At 39.8% G+C, this 17,903-nt stretch overlaps 1 protein-coding gene across 6 annotated transcripts in view; it reads left to right on the forward strand.

Annotated features, from left to right (window-relative positions):
- The first annotated feature begins 599 nt into the window (after positions 1-599).
- Positions 600-17,903, forward strand: part of fbxw4 (F-box and WD repeat domain containing 4) — a 53,821-nt gene continuing 36,517 nt past the window's right edge. For 4 of the 6 annotated variants that reach the window (XM_076076636.1, XM_076076639.1, XM_076076640.1 and 1 more), the window contains exons 1-5: positions 600-979; positions 2,013-2,108; positions 2,453-2,638; positions 2,813-2,945; positions 4,080-4,165. In XM_076076636.1, the coding sequence (XP_075932751.1) occupies positions 795-979; positions 2,013-2,108; positions 2,453-2,638; positions 2,813-2,945; positions 4,080-4,165 (686 nt within the window). In that variant the 5' untranslated portion in view covers positions 600-794. The remainder of the gene's footprint in view (positions 980-2,012; positions 2,109-2,452; positions 2,639-2,812; positions 2,946-4,079; positions 4,166-17,903) is intronic. The other 2 variants (XM_076076638.1, XM_076076641.1) reach the window with 2 other exon arrangements.

The following is a 17,903-nucleotide window of genomic DNA, read 5'->3' on the forward strand; positions in this document are numbered from 1 at the left end:
TTCTTATTGTCAGCAAATCCCATTTAAACTACTTACTTTTTCACTGAGGGTGACAGCTTTAGAACTCCCTGCCTGAGCATCTCAAATCTGTTAAAATCCCTTCTGGAAATTATTTTTTATTGAACATCCTTTTCCCAGTGCAGATTTGTACACTTTGCCTATTGCAATTTTTAACTTTGTTTAAGCTGTTTTCTTTTTACTTTACGTCTGACTATTTTAATATTTTGCCGTGCTCTAATCCTAATTTCCCCTTTCTTGTCTCATTATCGTGGCATGTTTTATAGTTTCATTTTATTGTTTTATTGAAAAGTAAAGTGCTATATAGTTATATATATATATATATATATATATATATATATATATATATATATATATATATAACATAATATTGTCACATACAACACTGAAAGGTAGGTAAATACAACATTTTAAATATAAATAAACAAATTTATTTCAGGAAATAAACGCACTATGAATTCACACAACGTCACAAGCTATTTGGACAGACAAAAGTTTGAGAAATGCAGAGAAGCACAGGAGAGATCCCAGCGCTACACGTCATCACGTCCAGTTACGTAGGGAAGTCGTCATCAGCTGTAATTGCTGAAATTACTTCCTGTTACCTCTGTCATGCTCACCGTACAACGCTAATAGTCCTGCTGCTCTCTAAAGATGAGATATTTTGTTTACTACGTTCAAAACCCGCTTTTACAAAGTAGCCCCGCGTGCGGGTGCGACGCACGGCAGAGACCCGGACACAGCGTGCGCGAGGAGGCAAGGGCAGCGCTGTCAGCATGCTGTTATCGCAGCTGCCGGAAGATGTTCTCTATCATATCTTGTCTTATTTGGGCTACAAATCCCTCAGTCGCCTCTCTCAAGTTTGTAAAACCACTTACCACTTTGTGAACCGGGACGCAGTGTGGAGGAACATTGCCAAAGAATTTTTAAACACTGGAATCACTCGGAACGGGACGGACATGTAAGATAACAGTCGCACACTGATGACAAACCTGCTGTGTATTTTACTTTATTGTTTTAGCCTCGCGTTAGCCTGGGCTAGTGCATTGACGGTGTTTACTGAACGTTCATCCTTTGGCCGCATTGACTGTATGTTTACCATTAGTCAGTTTACCTTCCTGAATAGAGTAGCAGGTCACAGAACACCAATGGCAGCAATGTTTTTACACAAACCATTTGACAGACAATACGCATGAAGCTTACTGGCCCCTGGAGTTCTGGGGCCCTGGGACCGTTACTTGTTTTAGCTCTGGAACATATTGATTTTTGTTTTGTCTGAGATATTTTGGAAAACCAGTTTTAAAAGGTTTGGGTATATTTGCTACCTTACTGCTGAAATCATCAAAGGAATACAGTAAATGTCGGAGTTGAGTTCATCAACTACTCAATTAAAAGAAATGGTTGGCACCTTAACCCCTAGACCACCGGGGCACCTTGTGATTTATTATGTTGACAACAATGAGAATGATGGCTCAAAACTACTTCAGGGGTCTCCAACCGTTTAGAATCAAATTGAAAGTGGTTGACTCACTCCAGTTGCTGGGAACTTTTGGTTAAGTGGCACTCAACGCTACATGTTTACACTCGCACTGCAAATGAGGCACAGACTTCATTCTGTTTAGTGAAAAAAACAACCTCTGTTACCCATTCCTCATGAAAATAGTATTCTATTCGCGGATAATAACCACTGACTTTGAAAAAAGACGTAACTGTTTTTCTTGCTTTTTTAAATGAAATTTTTCATTACTGTGAGCGCCACAAAATAAATTCTATTCACCTCCATTGTTTTGGAGTTCAGGCAAAAATCCCATAGACAGATATCTCTAAACCTCAGATCAGAAAACTTGACATAAAACTTTTTAACACAGTGTTCTAGTATGTCCTCTACCGTTGCATTGATGGGATGGGCATGTTTTAAATCGTAAACTAGCCAATCATTTCAAAATAAACAGTGGTGATAGGATAGTGTTGTTTAACTGTCGCTGTCATTGCAGATATCCTTCCATCCCGCTGAAGGAGAGGGTGACGATAGCTCAAAACTGGTACGACGGGGTCTGCAAAAAGGCAATTCCTCTCAAATGGAAAGCAAAGTGAGTGAGTATTCTCCCTATTAACTGTTTAAAAGCTGAAATGCTTTGACCTTATTTTCTACATATCACCTAGACAATATGCAGTGTAACAAACGAGAAAATCTATACAAAAATTTGAATTCTTAGCTTGTGTACTATGCATGATGTGTTTTACAGTAGCATAAGGCCTCTGGGGCCAGGTTAGCCGGGTTAACCTAGATTTATATAAAGCTAGGCTAACCATGTCCTGACTGTCTCCATATTTAACACACATGCATTTGATTTAAATCCATCTTCTCAACTAACTCTCGCAAAGAAAGCACATCAGCGCGTTGTTTCTCTCAAATTTCGTATCTTGTTTTCAGACTGTTGCCGTGGTTGCAGCTTGAAGGGAACGTACTGTTTCTGTCTCAGGCTGCCGATATTGGAGCGTACCATCTGCGCTCGGACTCTGGGAGGCTCCGGCGTAACCCGTTTAAAATATACTCAGGCCACAAGGGCGATGTCTGCCGCTTCGTCCTGACAGACTCTCACCTGATCAGCGGTGGAAGGTTACCACGTGTTCTATTTGTTCTTCCCTTTTGAGTTTATAACAGTTATACAGTGATAGCTATCAACCCATACTGGAAGATGACTTGCATACATATATTTTTTCTCAATGACTGCTTACGTGATAATCCTGATAGTTTCAAACTAGTCCTGAAAAATGACTCTTCTTTTCTCAGTGATGGCAGGATCCTGGTTCACAGCAGGAGGAGGGACATGTCGGTGGAGTTGTCGGGTCACAACCAGGAAGTTAACTGCCTGGACTCTAAAGATGGACTCATCGTCAGTGGATCCAGAGACCGAACAACCCGGGTCAGAACGACCTCTTACAATCCAGATTTATCGATGCGATGCACAGTTCCATGACGTGTAGACTCCACATTTGTTTCACAAATGGGAAGACTGTAGGACGTAGACTTTATTTGAAACATAACTCTACATTTCTCCAGAACAAGAACATTTCACTTCAGATTCAATTCACCATAAGCTTCATGATAATTCAGCATTAAAGACCCTTTTAGAGCCGATGTCATGATTACGTTGCAGCGTTAGCTGGAGGCAAGAGTTACACATTGAAAATCTCATCTTGCTTTGTTGTTGGGTGCGAGAATTGAATGTTTGAGTATGGCTCCAACTTTACTGCATACCTTTGCGATGACAAACTATGATTCAATACTATGTCGCTAATACTTTTTAGATTACCTTGCTAATAGTTTGGCTAGCCCTCTGCTAACCAAAGCTGTCACGGCTGCTCCACCACAGTCTTTTTGATTAGTGGGTCTTCCTTTTTGGGGTTGCTTAGCCGTGTAGGCAACTGTTGCAAATGCTGGATTAGCAACCTTTTCAGCAGGGTAGTTATAGGCATCCAAAGATTTATACATTTTCCTTTACGATGCACTGTGGTATTTAAAGGACTTGGCTTTCGCCGTAGGTTAATGGTAACTTTCTCAGGTAACACTCACGGAAAGGGAGTGACTGGACATATTCAGTGAAACTTGTAAAGTAGAAAAAAAAATTGGATCTGAGAATGATTCTTCCTGCTCCACCTACGCTCCGCCCACAAAAATGTGTCATCAGAAACAGAAAGGGTTTACTGCCAAATATGTTACACATACAAGGAATTTGACTTAGTGACTGGTGCATGACAATAACAACAAACAGTGCAATAGTTAAAGACATAATTTCAAAATAGAAAATGTGAAAATTTACAATAAAATATGGTAAACAAACAAATATGAGTACGTTACGTCATGTCTACTAAGAGAAAAGGGCTCTATATTTCATGTGCATAACATAGTATGGTCTTGTGATATACTGGCTCCAGCAACCCCACAGCCCTATAAAGGATAAGCGGTTACAGATGATGATGGATGGATGGAAGGACATAGTATGTTTGTTTTTGTATACATTATTAAATGTGCTTACTAGGGACTTTTGTTTCTCTAGATTTGGAGTCTGACCTCCAGCTGCCCCAGAGACACCATCCCCATGTATGACAGAGTGTGGTCTGTTGCTATTAGTCCCACATTGAGGTAAGCATTTGCTCAGCATCACGCACAAGAGTGCAAGAGCAGCAGCAGACAAGAGCAGCAGACACAGGGGCAGAATGCGCTTCTTTAAAATCGGTGATTGACGTTAGGGGCCGGTAGATTGATCACTTTTCTATTATGCGATATAAAGCGATTATGAAAACCAAGAGAATTGAGATGAAACGTTTAATGGACTGCATTCTGCATGCTCTTGTTTTGTCTTGTGTTATTTAAATCCAGCGCACCGCTTTGATGTTATAGTTCATATTAATATCCTCTATGTTTAGTCTCACCAGCCATTCTGGCAGGTAACCCATGTTTGGCTGCTAAGGTATTTAACACATAGTAAAAAAAAAAAAATAGAAGTTTAAACTTTTTATTTATTTATTTATTTTATTTCTTGGTAACATTTTCTATGACGCCTGTCTATAATGCATTAATAACATACTTATAATGCGTTATAATCTGCTCATATCCTTGAATGCTTATAGGTATAAACACCTAAATATTCACAGTACTTAATAACAATAATCATTACACATTGTAAAGCATTTTATAATGACTTAAATGGTCAAGTATCATGATACTTCATAACTGCTGCTCACTCACTGACAATTTGACCTTGACATAAAAGTGAAATATACATCTACAAGTAAAGTAGAATTGTTTCAGGTATTATCTATATTTTTAGGGTTTAGAGTGAGTTTTTGGGGAAACATTACATCATTGAAATCTAAATGTCCCTTAATAAATTGTGTTAAATTGAATTACTTATTTTATGTTATGGCCCTTTAATCAAATAAATTATTTTCACAATGTTTTGTGCGTTCTTGCATATATTTAATAAATATATATATATATATATATATATATATATATATATATATATATTTTTCTTTATTTAAAAAAAATACTTTTTTACAAACAATTACCACTTATCGTGACTCATAACCAGTCTGTAATTCATTATATCGGACTATACCTGAGGAATTTCATTATTCACTCAAAGCACCCAATGACCACTTATAGTTTATCATAATAGTGATTGTAATGCATGATAAAAAAAAATATAACTATGGGGATTATAATACACTTTGATCCTTACAAAAACAAAATAACAGGGAGTCACCAGCAGTTATGGAATATTATTATACTTCACCTTACAAATCGTTATAAATTATTTGATGTGTTATAATTATTGCATATTTAATCATATTATTGATTAAAGCATTATACATATTTTGAGTGCTTAAAGCAGATTATAAGGACATTATAAGCATGTTTATAATGCATTATAGATATGGAGAAAGTGTTACCGCTATATTTTCTCTCCAATCCAACTGAATAGATTTCGAAAGGAATAATTATATTATATTTTGCGTTACTTTGAGATCTGTGATGTGTGTGAGACACGGCACCTCAATACTACCATTCAACATTGATTCAAGTACACATTTTTTTTCCGTACTGTAATTTGCTTCTTGCTTGTCCATCTCTCTCTCTCTCTCTCTCTCTCTCTCTCTCTCTCTCTCTCTCTCTCTCTGGCATTGCATGTACACTAATCTCCCATTTTGTGTTTTAGTTCTTTTAAATGTATTGCTTACTCTAGTTTGTAACGCTACATTTCTCACCACCTTTGTCCAAGTTATAGATATAGAGTAAACACTTATAGAACATAGTGAAAGTTCCCACGGCACTGTCAGCACTAAACCAGTGTGAGAATATTCCTAAAGGTGCTGACTGAAATGGGCTTGAGAGAGCAGAAGCCAGCTCTTTGTAGTGGTGCTTTCGAGGAGCCCTTTGATTTCTCAGCCGCGTTTACACTCTTAATAACACACACCATTGACAACACACACAGGCAGGCAGATGCAGAGCGCTGTAACAGTATCCTGACTTCACCCACCTGCCCGTCCAGCGGAGAAAGGCAGGTGATCGTCCATCTGGCTGCAAAGTTGGAAACATCACATATCAAATCAAATGATCGCGTGTTCCGCATACAGCTTCAGGAATTATTAAAAACAAAGCGCAGTGGTTAATGTCAGCGTCCGAGGCTTCCGCATAGCAGGACACGGCCTATGTTATATATATTTTTTGGTTGTTTTTGACCAAATTACGAACTGGCTACGTGACCGCATCACGACACGGACAATCTCCTGATGTGGGCTACATGCGTGAAAGGGAAACTCCAGAAATTTCTCCGAAGCTTATTTGACAAAAGGGCTTATTTTTTTAATAGTGTTTACTTTCCAGTGTCTTACAATATTCAAAATCGCAACATCTGATAACTGTTGGATTGTGTCGGATGCACGTGTGTCCATCCATAACCCCAACCTCACACCTGTAACTTCCCTACATCAAGGACACAGTACTTTCTACATAGGCACATCATTGTAGAGTCATCCAACATGGACAGAAACCGAGCCGTTCTGGAGCAGGTCTAACCCATTTTACTAAATATTTTTACCTCTAACCCTAAAAGGAATTTGAATCCTTAAAACCTAACCATAATCCAGTCATAGCTTGGTATTTAAACTGTATAAATAATACTAGAAGCTGATAAAAGGGCCTAATTTTCAGCCCAAAATTTAAACTGTTGCACTCAGATCCAATATGTCAGCAAACATGCATGGGGGGCCTCGTTCATCTGATCCAGGCCTTGTAGCGTCTCTCAGATCTGAGAGTAGCCAGCAGATTATCCACATCATTAATTTCTCCAATTTGCTGGCTGAAATAGCAGGCCGGGCCTCAGCCCTGCCGCCCCCTCATAATGGAAACTACCTCTCACTGACCAACGACCTGGTTAATTACAATTTCTCCTGGAAACCAGGTGTCAACTCACTGATAAACCTGTATAACTTCTGCCCGCACACACCCAGTAAAGCTCCTGGTTTTCACCCCAGTCGTATAAGCACAAGCCGAGATAAAACTTACAAAGGATACGACGACACAAATTATGATGCAGTAATTACACATTTGTTATTAGAACTGAAACCGGCTTCACACTGTGAACGGTCTTTTAAACATCCTGAGAATTTCTATGTTGTTTTGTCTTCAGACAGATTTTTATGCCCCTGCGCCGGCGACAGCCGTGGCCCGAGGCATTATATTTTCGGGTTTGTTAATCCGTCTGTATGTACGTACATCCGATTCATTCTGTTGAAGTAGATGTCTCAGGAACGCTTAGAGGGAATTTCTTAAAATCTGGCTTAACCCTCCACTTGGATTTAAGGTTGAATTTATCAGAATTTGGTTGTCAAAGGTCACTGCAATAAAACACATTTTTGGCTATAACTCCAGAATTTCTATGCTAATTTTGACAATTTCACACAAATTTCTAAAAAGATAAAATGATGAAGTGCTAACATTTCGGACAGACATGTATGATGGTGAGAAATACTGGAATATTGCATCTTAACAAAATGGGGAGGAAGTGTGTGAAAATCACTGTCTTCGGTGTCTTGTCTTTAAAGTCACACCTTTTTTGAAATATCAAACCTACATAGTTTTTAAATATTCTGATGTGTACGGTTTCTTTCTGTAGGTTTTCATTGAAGGCAATGCTTAAAATACTGCTACAAAACTTAAACGATTGTTGAGAGATTGCTGAATAATTATTTTAAAATGTAATGTTAGTTTAAAATTATGTTTTTAAACATCTGCTGAATATAGATTTTACAAATAGGTGCTAGACTCCTTCCCATTCCCAGTGGACTAGTATGCCAATTTGTCCTTTTTCTGGTGTGTCTCGTTCAACGCCGGAAACGGTTTTAGTAAACAGTGAATATGTCACGATGGTTACTCTGTTTTTTTACACCTATTATTATTCACTCTCTCTTTCAATCCTTTAAACCAGAGTTGGTGATTTTTTTTTTTTTTTTGAACAGAGGAAAGACGAATACAGTTTTGATGGGTTTTATTTAGTGTCTGTCAAGTTTGTATGAGGTGTGTTTCAATGACCAGCAAGGTAAAAATGACTTATCTGACTGGAGTCTGGTGGCTTTAAGGAGAGCATATTAATTGTATTTTTGGTTTGTTAATACATTTGAATAATTATCCAAATTCCTGTTGATAACATTATCGTATATTTCCTTTAACTCGCATCACATAGCATTGCGGCGGGAAAGTAGCGCGTGCACCCGGGTGTCATGTTTCCATCACTGCCGAGAAGATACCCGCTACTTCTGACTGAATCATTTGTTCCGGCAACGAATGCTGATTGTAACCTTTTCCACTCCAGACAAAAGCCAGATGTTAGTGGGTGGTGTTAGTTTTTTTTTGTCCAGTGGGAAAAGAGGCTTTTCTTTCCTCTGATCACTTACAGGGAATTAATACAGAAACGTCACTTTCAACCAAGCAATTTATGGCAGTTCATGTGTGCCGAAGTTCTACAACCCATTCCTAATTCATTAGAAACAATGGTTCAGATTAGGAGCATATCGGAATCAGAATCAACTACGCATACATGGCCAACAAAGCTGATACATATATACAAATCATAACGTTCCCTTGTGAAATATAAATTTTTAATGCTACATATTGTATTTTCAATCTTCCGCAGATCAGTGGTTCCATTGGCTACTTGTGCTGAACCAGCAAGATAAACTGCTGTTTTTTTGGGGGGCTTTAGACCTCCTTGTCTGCCACTGTACGTTGTGATATTTTGGCCGTGCTTTAGACGACGGTTTAATAATGACCAAAATAAATTGGCACTGTCAATCATTTTATCTGTACATTGTGTGATACAGGCATCAACTGGTGCACGTCAAATGCCGTTAATTACATACAGTGTATCGTCAACCACCTGGAGAAAAATCAACTTCTGTCGAACTGATAATCTATATACTTAACACGACTCCATCCACCACACACATCTCAGCCCACCTCTGTTTCCATCCCTGTGTTTCTGTTGATCCACTGGATATCATCTCAAGGTCTGTGAGTGAGGATTATGTGACTGCGGTGAAATGCCAAGGCTAGTGCTGGACGACCGCCCCCGTCCGCGCCGCCTCGGAAAAGATATCGATCCTATCTGTTGCTTTGGACCATGCCCCCCCCCCTTACAGATTACTTTTCTTGATCATATTTCTTTTTCCACACCATATTGTGTACTCGCACTCTATGCCCACTGATGGAGCTCATATTGGACAGGTTCAATGAACTATGACGAGGCACTACAGGAGGTTACAGGGGTAAAATAGGCTCCGATAAGTTTTTCTCACAATGTTATCCTCCAACACCTTCTCGTCACAACTCGTCACATACTGACGTTTGGTCAGGACTCTTGGCGACACTGGGTAGCCCAGAGAGTCAAACTCTTAACGTTGTGAATTCAAACACAAACTTGCTTAGGTTTAGGCAACAAAACCACTTAGGTTTAGGAAAAACATCACGGTAGGGCTTAAATTAAGTACTTAAACTAAATAAAATGTAACATAAGTACAGAAAACATAACTTCAAAATAACATTGGGACAAAAACGGCAGTCTCCTGGTAGAAAGTCCTGCTTTTGTTTGACCAATCCACCTCCAATTCCTCCCGCACAGAGTAGGTTTCTTTGGTCTCTATACTACGTTCACACTTCCGGAGCATTTTCTCTGAGCATCTAATAATGAGGCGGATGGTTTTACATTATAGTTACATGAAAGTCTGGTGCGTTTCATACAGACGCTAAAGGGTGGCTTGTGCATTGGTATCGGTATTTGACGCTCTTGATATATCATTTCACCTTTTATGGTCAATATATAAATAATTTTTCCTATTTTATTTTGTCACTTTTAGCTTTTTTTATGAAATCAAAAGTCATTCTAAAAACTTATTTTAATTTACCAAAATGGAAATAAATGAAATAATTACAGTGTGCAATGTCTTGATTGGCATGTAGAAGATAAAAAAGGGCTGAACATACCTTGTATTGTTCATTGAGGTCCAAGAAAGAAATCCAAAATTCCACAATTGTTGATAGAAAAATACCATTTATATCAACGTCATTCCATAATTGAATAGTAACCTCTACTGCAAACAGACTCAGGTCTTAATTTGGAGCAAGCTTATTTGTTTAACGACATGTCTTTTATTTCCCTTGTACCATGAATAATGCAAACTCAAAACATCCTCCATTGTCTTGTTACATTCAGGATAATGTGCATTTCTACAGCGCCAATTCAATCAGTAGCCGAGAAAAACAGGGTCAGATCATATTCACCATACCTCTCACTTCCTCGTTTTAACAGAAATACTTTAATCATGCACTTGTTATTTTAATTCCCCTCGACTTTTCTACAGTGATGTTGCAGGATCATCTTGTGTTTTGGGTCTTTTGACATCATACACCTTCCTCCAGGTGACACAGCTGAGGCTGATCAGACCTACTTTTGTGTCCAGGTGACTAGCTAGCTACTTCCTTTGTGGTTTTCCTCTTGCTCCACAGCTATGTCGAGGCTCTCTCTGCCGCATCTATGGTGTTGGCTGTCGTAGGCTCTGGGCAAGGACTGCGAAGCCCCTGCATCCAACTTCAACCAGGATTCAGCTTGCCCTCCTGCTAACTTGCCCGCATTCATAAACCAGAGGTGAGCTTCCTCTCGAAGGCCTTGGCCAAGCGATCTTCCCAGGGATCTATTACTTCCACTATGAGGACTTTCCTCAGGATTCGGACGTGAGGACGAGTCCCTTGCAGAGGCCAAGATCCTGTCCTGGCGGCACCCAGCTCTTGTAATGATGATGGCCTGTTTTGAGGGCTGGGACCTCTTGCTGTACTGCACCTTCATTGCTGCCTCCACCTTCTCCTTAACCCCCATCCTACAAATGTATTCAACATAAAAAGACTACTGACTGGGGTCCCCAAGAAAAAACTACCGTAAGAGACAACCATCATAGCAAAATGCTAACTAATGTCTTCTTAGTCATTATTAGTTATGCAATTAATGTCATCTGATGGAAAAAAGCTGTTGACCAGCTTCCACTGCTTGCCATCTCCTACCAGTCCTCAACTCGATTCCATCTTTTGACCACGTTTGGGTCAAACAACTCCCTGTCTTGCAACACCCCCCCTAGTTTTCGTCATCTTGAAATTGTCTTCCAAGGATCTGACTGGCAGTCGCAGCCAGCTCAGACTCCTAGGTGGATCAGTGTTGATGAGGTGTCCCTCAGGGTACTTTCAAACATCTTGATGGTAGGGGTGGTAGAATAAAAGGAGAAAGTCCGAACAGCAGAGTTGTGAGTGCAACATGACTGTAATTAGGGCTGTGGAAATGGAAATTAAACGGGATTTACCTTGTCAGCCATTATAGTACAGTTGAAATTATTTGTATATCACCTTTAATTTGAGGATTATGGATAGATTCTATTAGAGATGAGTCTCCAGCCTGTCTCTGTCCACTCTGTATCTCTCTCTGCTCTCTCTCCTGCTGTATACCTGGTGTGTGTGGGTCCAGGCTATAGGAAGAGGGGCAGGTGGTTAGCTAATAGCTGACTGAGATGTTTCCTGCAGACCCTGCTGTCATTCAAACAAGACCCAACAGGTCGAAGTGTGGGCCAGGCAGTTGCAGATGTGTAGCGGGAGGTCAGCTCTCACACCAAGTCACGGACGATGAGCTTTTTTGGACACGGCTGGCTTTGAGCTGGGTGCTCGGCTGGGTACTCACCACAATGTTCCCTCCGCCAACTCAGAATGACTTCATCACATAAATTGCGCCAAGCTTGAAGGCTCTACAAGTTGAGCCCAGTTCACAGTTCATCTGGTTTGCAGAAACTGAGGTATGCTCTGCATGTCTAGAAAGTAATGGAGCACAAACAAAAGTGCTTTCTGGGGCTGAGCTGTAAAGTGCTGGTTGAAAAGACACTTTTGGAATGGCAAGTGTGTTCATCTTCCAAGAGGAAGGCTGTATGTGAGAAAAAGTATCAGTTAAATATCCCTTTCTAGATTTCAGCTCCATTAAAAGAATTCTGAAAAATCAGTGTTGATTTTTGTTAAAACATTTAAACTCCTATAGTAAATTAGGTTTGGTACCTAAAATGTGCTGTAAGTCCTAGGTTAATTTTCACATTTGCGGACTCCAAATTAGTTATTTTGAAAAATACTCAAGTCTAGAAAGTTGTAGACACAAGGTACCTCATATAGCAAGTATTGGGATGAAGATGAAGCGAGCTATGTTGCAGGTACCTTACATAATCTGTATAGAAGAAGTGGATTTAGTGACTGTGACATAATTTATTGGTTTGTTGACTGCCGTTTTGAAGCCTAGAGTTCAGCATTTTGGCTGTTGCCATCTTTTGTGTTTTTGCTGTCACCACCTTGGTTGCCATGTTGGCACTGTGTTAACCCCGCCCTACAGCATACCCTGCTATTATACTCTAAATAGGACTATTATACTCTAAATGCTGTATTTAAGAAGACTTGAAACTAGCGATTGAGACCATAAACTCATGTTTACAATGTTTACTGAGGGAATAAATCAATTGAGAAGTAGAGTCGTTTATCGATAGACTTCTATTAAATCGGACATCATTTTGTAACCAGAGGAGTCTCCCCCTGATGGCCATTAGGAAGAATGCAAGTTTAAGGCTCTTCTGCATTGGCTTCACTGTTCAAACCCGGAGGTTACTCCCTGGTACCATGTCTGAAAATTTACAATTTACAGTCCAGTAAAATAAGAAAATCTTACACCCTTGTCACGATAAAACCTAGATGGTAACCCAAGAAGCATAAAACCCAGAAAGCCAACAGCAATATTGCCATCTGTCTGTCTTGCCAGACTAGGCGAGTATCCTGATTTGGAGCTTGGTTGGGGTTTGGCATTTTGGGGAAGGGGGTACGCTACACTGACCACTAGTGTGGCGGGGGGGGGGGGGGGGGGGGGGGGGCAGGGCAGTGAAGGGAGAAGCTACCCTGAAGAGAGGTGAGAACGGGGGTGGGAGGGCCGCTACAATTGTTTTGTCGAGAATTCCTCAAGCACAACTACAAAGATGTCGCAGGGGCCAAAAGCGCTTTTGAAAGTCTCAAAAAGAAAATGATTGTTGGATAAACCGTCCCCGATTCGGCACTTTCTCACCACCGCCGGGGGAGGACGACCTTTGACCTCCGGTATCAAAGTACAGGGTGACGCCACAGCAGCCACCCAGCCAGCTAGAGCCGGCCCTCTCTCCGACTGCGCCCCCACCGCCGCCACTACCACCACCCGGGCTCACACACTCAAATTTCACCCCCACTGCTCTGCCCCACTCAACCGCAAGAAAAAGCCCCAAAATTCATGTCTCTCTCTTTGGTCTCCCGAGCCGTCCCTGTGGCTCAGGAGTCAAGAATTCAATTAGTTAAAAAAAGAGAAGAAAAGAGCGAGGCTGCAACAATGCAGCGATAAGGGGGCAGAATGTGCGTTCCCACACGTTAAATACAGGGCGCTTTCCCTGGGGCCCACAGAGCCAGAGGACCCGCACCGCAGGAGGCGAGAATAATCACAGCTCCCTCTGAACCCCCTCATTACACACTCTCTCTCACACACACACACACATGCACACCTTACATTCCTCACACACACAGATAGCTTCATGTGGACACGTATTACAGGCAGACATTCCCTTCGAAGAGAGACACACCTCGCAGACTCCCCACACTTACTGCATACATAAACACACGCTGAGAGAAACTTCCAGCACGCAAATTCACACCACACACACACACACACACACCACATAAAGACCTCTCATTACGTGTTGGCCTCATACAGGTGTTCTCAAGGCTCAAGTTTACCAGGGAAGAGTGTTTTCACACCAGACACACTCATGCCTCATGTTAGACACGATAAAAAACACCAACAATGGTCCAAGTCTGGGACAATACAACTCATACATGCAGCTTAATGAATGATAGAGATGTAGTTTTGTCTTAGAAGTGTACATGTATAGCATATCATACAAAAATAAACAAGACAGATGAGTTCTTAGCTTGTTAAACTTCTGTAATGACCAAGTAACGCCTACTGTTTTTTTTCTGTTCATCTTAGGAACAAGTATGATTTTCCTAAAAAAGCAATGCATTGACTCATAGAAAAGTAATCATCATTTATGACTAAGGATACACCGATGACTAACTCAAAGAGCTGGGCCGGGTGTGGGTGTCAATGAGGCCGATCCATTCAATTCAATTCTATGTTTTATATTATGTACAACACATACTGGTGAATTTTTATCCCTGCCCAGGTTTTAACTGATTTGTTGCTAGATTAAAAAAAACACCAAAATTGCAAACACTTGTATTGTTAACTTTAAAGATGTTTTGGGTGTTCTAATTCTCATAATATATGATGATTCATATGCACTTATTTGAAACATTTTGTTTAACAAAGTTAGCAAAGTGATTTTTAAGTCAAACCTGATGTTGCCTTACACATAAAATAATGACCCCAGTCACTTCCACACAGCGAGGCAGGCAGCTTATTGATCAAACACCGGTATCGGATCGGCTCTCGGTATCGGCAGATACCTAAAGTCCAGGTGGAGGTATCGTAACAAAGGAAAAAGTCGGATCAGTGCATCCCTACTTATGACCAACTGTGTGTGGTGGTGTCTGTATCGGCAGAGAGGCTGCATTCTGCCAGGAGTTTTTTTTTCTATTTTGCTGTCTTCTGGATATTTCTGGGCCTCAACCGGGCGCCAGATCGTAAGCAGGCATCCGAGAGGAAGCTTTGAAAATGGCGGACACAGGTGTTTGAAAAAACGCAACCCACAAAGTGCCTTTAAAGTTAGTTTAGTTACACTTGTATTATAATATTCTCCAGTATTGCTAATTTGATCAATTTAATAGGACTTTCCTAGATCTTTAACTGTCGATCATTATCAAGTAATCTGTTGATGAGGGTATTTTTGGGATGTTTTGTCCCCAGGACTGGGTGAAATGGTTGAAAACAATTAATCAATCAGTTCATTGAGATAAAATCGTAAACAATTTTAATAATCAGTTAATCATTTCAGTCATTCACAACATTTTATCACTGTAAGAATTGTTGTGCTTTTGACTGATGGTAGAAAAAAATGTAAAGACTTTTTGGACTACATTATTCATTGATTAATCAACAATCACATTAATGGACAAATTAAATGAAACAAACATTAGCAATATTAACAAGCTTGATATATAAAATAACCAAATTGATTCTCAATGCAAGAAGCTGTTCTGCTGTCATGTATTACATGCAACATACAGTAATGTAGTTGTAAGCAGATAGAGGTGTTTATTAATATAATAACTATAACGCACAGTGGATGCTGCTAACAGATAAAGATTTTTTTTTAGGAGCCGTTGTAGTTGTTAAATGCTTTACGTTAATATTTCCTATAACTTCCTTATATAAAGTGTGTTATGAACAAATTATTAAATGTTTATACACTGCTTATATATGCTGAAAGCAGTAATGTGTTACCTTATTTTATTATAGGTTACTTATAGAAATGGTTGTTATTTTACAATCTAAATAGTTTATTTATCCTCATAGTGGAGAATGTTTGGTACTTTCACTTAATAAATAACTTAAATCATCCGATTTGTTGTAGATTCATTTTCAGACTAATGTGTGTATTCAATGAATTGTTAAAGTTTTTTTATTTGTGAAGTTCATACAAATAATACTTTGAGGATTTTGAGTGATCTTTTCAATGGAATTCATTCATAGTTATTTTACATTTGCTTAGTATATTTAGTTATTTAGAGAAATCACTGTTCCTAAAGTGTTAAAGTATACATGTGTGTGGTGACCCGGGCAGCGAGGAGCCCTAACAGCGTGGGAGTGTGCGCTGTGTACCGGTGGCGGTGTTATTCATATAGCACATTATCCTAATGAGCGTCACTCCCACCACATTTTGAGCAGGAGAAAACTCTGTGATCACTGAAGCTCCGCTTCTAGTGGATCCCAATATAAAAGTTGTCGGTCGCGCTCCTCGCTGACCCCGGCCATACAAACACTTGCCACAGAGACCTCCTTTCACTGACTCGAAACCAGAATGTCACAGAGTGATTGTGACTTTAACTTGTGTGGTTTTCTCATTTGTTTCTCAACAAATCCTTCTCCAGCGTCCATTCATTGAGTTGCTCGTTCTAAAGAAGTCCAAATAGTTTTGCTGTGCTCTGGTCCTCATAGATGGAGCTCAGTGCGGTGAAGTGTGTTTCCTCCTGATGAAGGCCTTTGCTCATTTCTAAGTATCCATTAATTAGTAAACATTATTCCATCAATCAATCAAAGTATCCATGAATCATCATATAGTTAAGGATTTAAGATTAATAATTTATTTATTTCTCATTGGGTTGACAAACTCTTTTCAGCCTCTCAACGTGTGATACACACGAGTCAAGAAGTTTTAAGGTTGTATCTATCTATCTATCTATCTATCTATCTATCTATCTATCTATCTATCTATCTATCTATCTATCTATCTATATATATATATATATATATATATATATATATATATATATATATATATATATATATATATATACAGTTGTGTGAAAAAGTGTTTGCCCCCTTCCTGATTTCTTATTTTTTTTGCATGTTTGTCACACTTAAATGTTTCAGATCATCAAACAAATTTAAATATTAGACAAAGATAACACAAGTAAACACAAAATGCAGTTTTTAAATGAAGGTTTTTATTATTAAGGGGGAAAAAAAATCCAAACCTACATGGCCCTGTGTGAAAAAGTGATTGCCCCCCCCCTGTTAAAACATAAATTAACTGGTTTATCACATCTTTGGAAAGCTGAGTTCAATTTCTCTAGCCACACCCAGGCCTGATTACTGCCACACCTGTTCTCAATCAAGAAATCACTTAAATAGGACCTGCCTGACAAAGTGAGGTAGACCAAAAGATCCTCAAAAGCTCGACATCATGCTGCGATCCAAAGAAATTCAGGAACAAATGAGAAACAAAGTAATTGAGATCTATCAGTCTGGAAAAGGTTACAAAGCCATTTCTAAAGCTTTGGGACTCCAGCGAACCACAGTGAGAGCCATTATCCACAAATGGCGAAAACATGGAACAGTGGTGAACCTTCCCAGGAGTGGCCGACCGACCAAAATTACCCCAAGAGCGCAGCGACGACTCATCCAAGAGGTCACAAAAGACCCCAGAACAACATCCAAAGAACTGCAGGCCTCACTTGCCTCAATTAAGGTCAGTGTTCATGACTCCACCATAAGAAAGAGACTGGGCAAAAATGGCCTGCATGGCAGAGTTCCAAGACGAAAACCACTGCTGAGCAAAAAGAACATAAAGGCTCGTCTCAGTTTTGCCAGAAAACATCTTGATGATCCCCAAGACTTTTGGGAAAATACTCTGTGGACTGACGAGACAAAAGTTGAACTTTTTGGAAGGTGTATGTCCCATTACATCTGGCGTAAAAGTAACATCATACCAACAGTAAAATATGGTGGTGGTAGTGTGATGGTCTGGGGCTGTTTTGCTGCTTCAGGACCTGGAAGACTTGCTGTGGTAAATGGAACCATGAATTCTGCTGTCTACCAAAAAATCCTGTAGGAGAATGTCCGGCCATCTGTTCGTGACCTCAAGCTGAAGCGCACTTGGGTTCTGCAGCAGGGCAATGATCCAAAACACACCAGCAAGTCCACCTCTGAATGGCTTAAGAAACACAAAATGAAGACTTTGGAGTGGCCTAGTCAAAGTCCCGACCTGAATCCGATTGAGATGCTGTGGCATGACCTTAAAAAGGCGGTTCATGCTCGAAAACCCTCCAATGT

This window comes from Anarhichas minor, unplaced genomic scaffold (assembly GCF_050575085.1).
Source record: "Anarhichas minor isolate MPS153535 unplaced genomic scaffold, ASM5057508v1 ptg000058l, whole genome shotgun sequence".
Lineage (NCBI taxonomy): Eukaryota > Metazoa > Chordata > Actinopteri > Perciformes > Anarhichadidae > Anarhichas > Anarhichas minor.